At 33.7% G+C, this 2,408-nt stretch overlaps 1 protein-coding gene across 1 annotated transcript; it reads right to left on the bottom strand.

The window, feature by feature from the left end:
* Positions 1-274: 274 nt before the first annotated feature.
* LOC111084546 (sterol regulatory element-binding protein cleavage-activating protein-like) lies at positions 275-1,711 on the bottom strand (the record flags this gene model as incomplete). The annotated part of the gene is made up of 2 exons (XM_022381232.1): positions 1,381-1,711; positions 275-558 (listed from the first exon to the last, which is right to left on the bottom strand). Coding segments are annotated over exons 1-2 (615 nt in total), but the record flags the coding sequence as incomplete, so codon positions are not given.
* Positions 1,712-2,408: the final 697 nt, after the last annotated feature.

Below are 2,408 nucleotides of genomic sequence, written 5' to 3'. Positions count from 1 at the left end.
CGTCATACTTTAATACACAATGCTGTCACCAAGAACGTCATACTTTAATACACGATGCTGTCATCAACAACAGTGTACTTTAATACACAATGCTGCCATCAACAACAGTGTACTTTTATACACAGTATGTACTAAATAACTGTATTAATTAAATAGCTTAAATATTTGTCTAAACTTTTATGAATATTTAGGTTTCTTTTTTCCTGTAACACACACAGCCTGTTAAACTAAGTACTGCACAGCATTATCTCCATTACATATATTTGTGAGTTACTTTTATTCTCACCTCCAGATGGCCTTTCAGTTTCAGAGGTAAGGTTTCCATAATCAGATAAGAATCAGGATCAACTTCTGAATAAACTTTATCCTCACTCTTGTTAGGACGTTTTGACCAGGAGCTGCGCCACTCTGCATAGTTTCGTGAACACATGCATCGATAAAGGACAATTAAAATATAGACAATAAATAAAATGCTTGGAATTGACAGTGCCAAAGTAAATGCAACTTCTGATGGAGTAGATGGGTACGGAACATCAGACACGGGTCCATCCTCTACTTCTGAAATAATGTTTATTAATGTAAAACTATTACACCAATGCAGTGTTTAAACAAAAAAACATGATTTTCAGCATTACTTCTATTTTTACTATACAAATACAGTTCAATATTTATATTCTATTGTCTTTTCTTGTGTTACACAAAATATAGAAATATTGTACGAGAATAAAACTAACCTCCCTGTTTTACTAATGCTGCACATTACATACATGTTTTGATTACTTTTACATTTGAGTTGTATATTACTAAAACCCATGGCTTCACTAAAATATCATAAGAAGCAAACATTACAATATCATGGGACATTCTTTAATTTTCCTATTGAGTAAAAAGTTACATGTATTTTCTGATATATTACAAATATATAGAATCAATAATTACATGTAGCAATGTTACATATAGTCATGCAAAAAAGGACATAACCAGATGACCTATCATGTAACACACTATTTGCATACTGCATTGTCTCATTGTGGACAAATCAATAAAAACCCTCTAACCCAAGTGCTTTCCAAAAGTGGACCTTTCTTCATAAGGGACAAACTGGACAAAGATATTGGTCTATTAATAAAGTTCCAGGGAAGTACACACTGCAGACTGAATATAACATGTTCTATATTGTGATTATAAAGTACCTTCCGTATACATAACGATTTACATAACACCCAGCACCATATTTTCCAAGCTGGCCAAATGAAGAGAAATAATTCTCAGAGTACATACTCCATGATGGAAAGTTGTTTAAAAACTATGAAACTTTAAACCTTTAGTTAGTTACTTTTTAATATAAACTACCAATCTTGTTCACATCAGTAAACTTACCCTGATCAACATGATCCACTCCTGGTATAAATTGCCAAGCTGCTCTCAGCCCAACTTCAAATTCTGCAGGATGCCGCAGTTCCCGAGCTATACTAGGACTAATAGGAATAGCCAAATGTATGGGAGGCATCACACTGAGATACCTATTAAAGGGTATGGTGTCTTGATTAGTTTTATTATTGTTTTGAATAGGTTTAACAGTGTCATGACTAGGTTTAACACTGTTTTGACTAGGTTTAACACTGTTTTGACTAGGTTTAACAATGTTTTGACTAGGTTTAACAGTGTCATGACTAGGTTTAACATTCATTAACAGGTTTAACACTGTCATGACTAGGTTTAACATTGTCTTGACTAGGTTTAACACTGTCTTGACTAGGTTTAACAATGTCTTGACTAGGTTTAACAATGTCTTGACTAGGTTTAACATTCGTAAACAGGTCTAATATTGTCTTGACTAGGTTTAACATTAAAGTATGATGTTGGTGACAGCATCGTGTCTTAAAGTATGATGTTGTTGGTGACAGCATCATGTGTATTAAAGTATGATGTTGTTGGTGACAGCATCGTGTATTAAAGTATGATGTTGTTGATGGCAGCATCTGTGTATTAAAGTATGATGTTGGTGACAGCATCGTGTATTAAAGTATGATGTTGTTGATGGCAGCATCTTGTGTATGAAAGTATGATGTTGTTGATGACAGCATCATGTCTTAAAGTATGATGTTGGTGACAGCATCGTGTATTAAAGTATGATGTTGGTGACAGCATCGTGTATTAAAGTATGATGTTGGTGACAGCATCGTGTATTAAAGTATGATGTTGATGGCAGCATCGTGTGTATGAAGTATGATGTTGATGGCAGCATCATGTGTATGAAAGTATGATGTTGGTGACAGCATCGTGTATTAAAGTATGATGTTGTTGATGGCAGCATCATGTATTAAAGTATGATGTTGTTGGTCATGTATGATCATACATGTAAAAAAAAAGAACATTCAATTAAATACATGTAAACAAAAAAGAAC

This window comes from Limulus polyphemus, unplaced genomic scaffold, assembly GCF_000517525.1.
Source record: "Limulus polyphemus unplaced genomic scaffold, Limulus_polyphemus-2.1.2 Scaffold78739, whole genome shotgun sequence".
Classification (NCBI taxonomy): domain Eukaryota; kingdom Metazoa; phylum Arthropoda; class Merostomata; order Xiphosura; family Limulidae; genus Limulus; species Limulus polyphemus.
The sequence above is the reverse complement of the archived record's forward strand: the minus strand, read 5'-3'. Positions and strand labels throughout refer to the sequence as shown.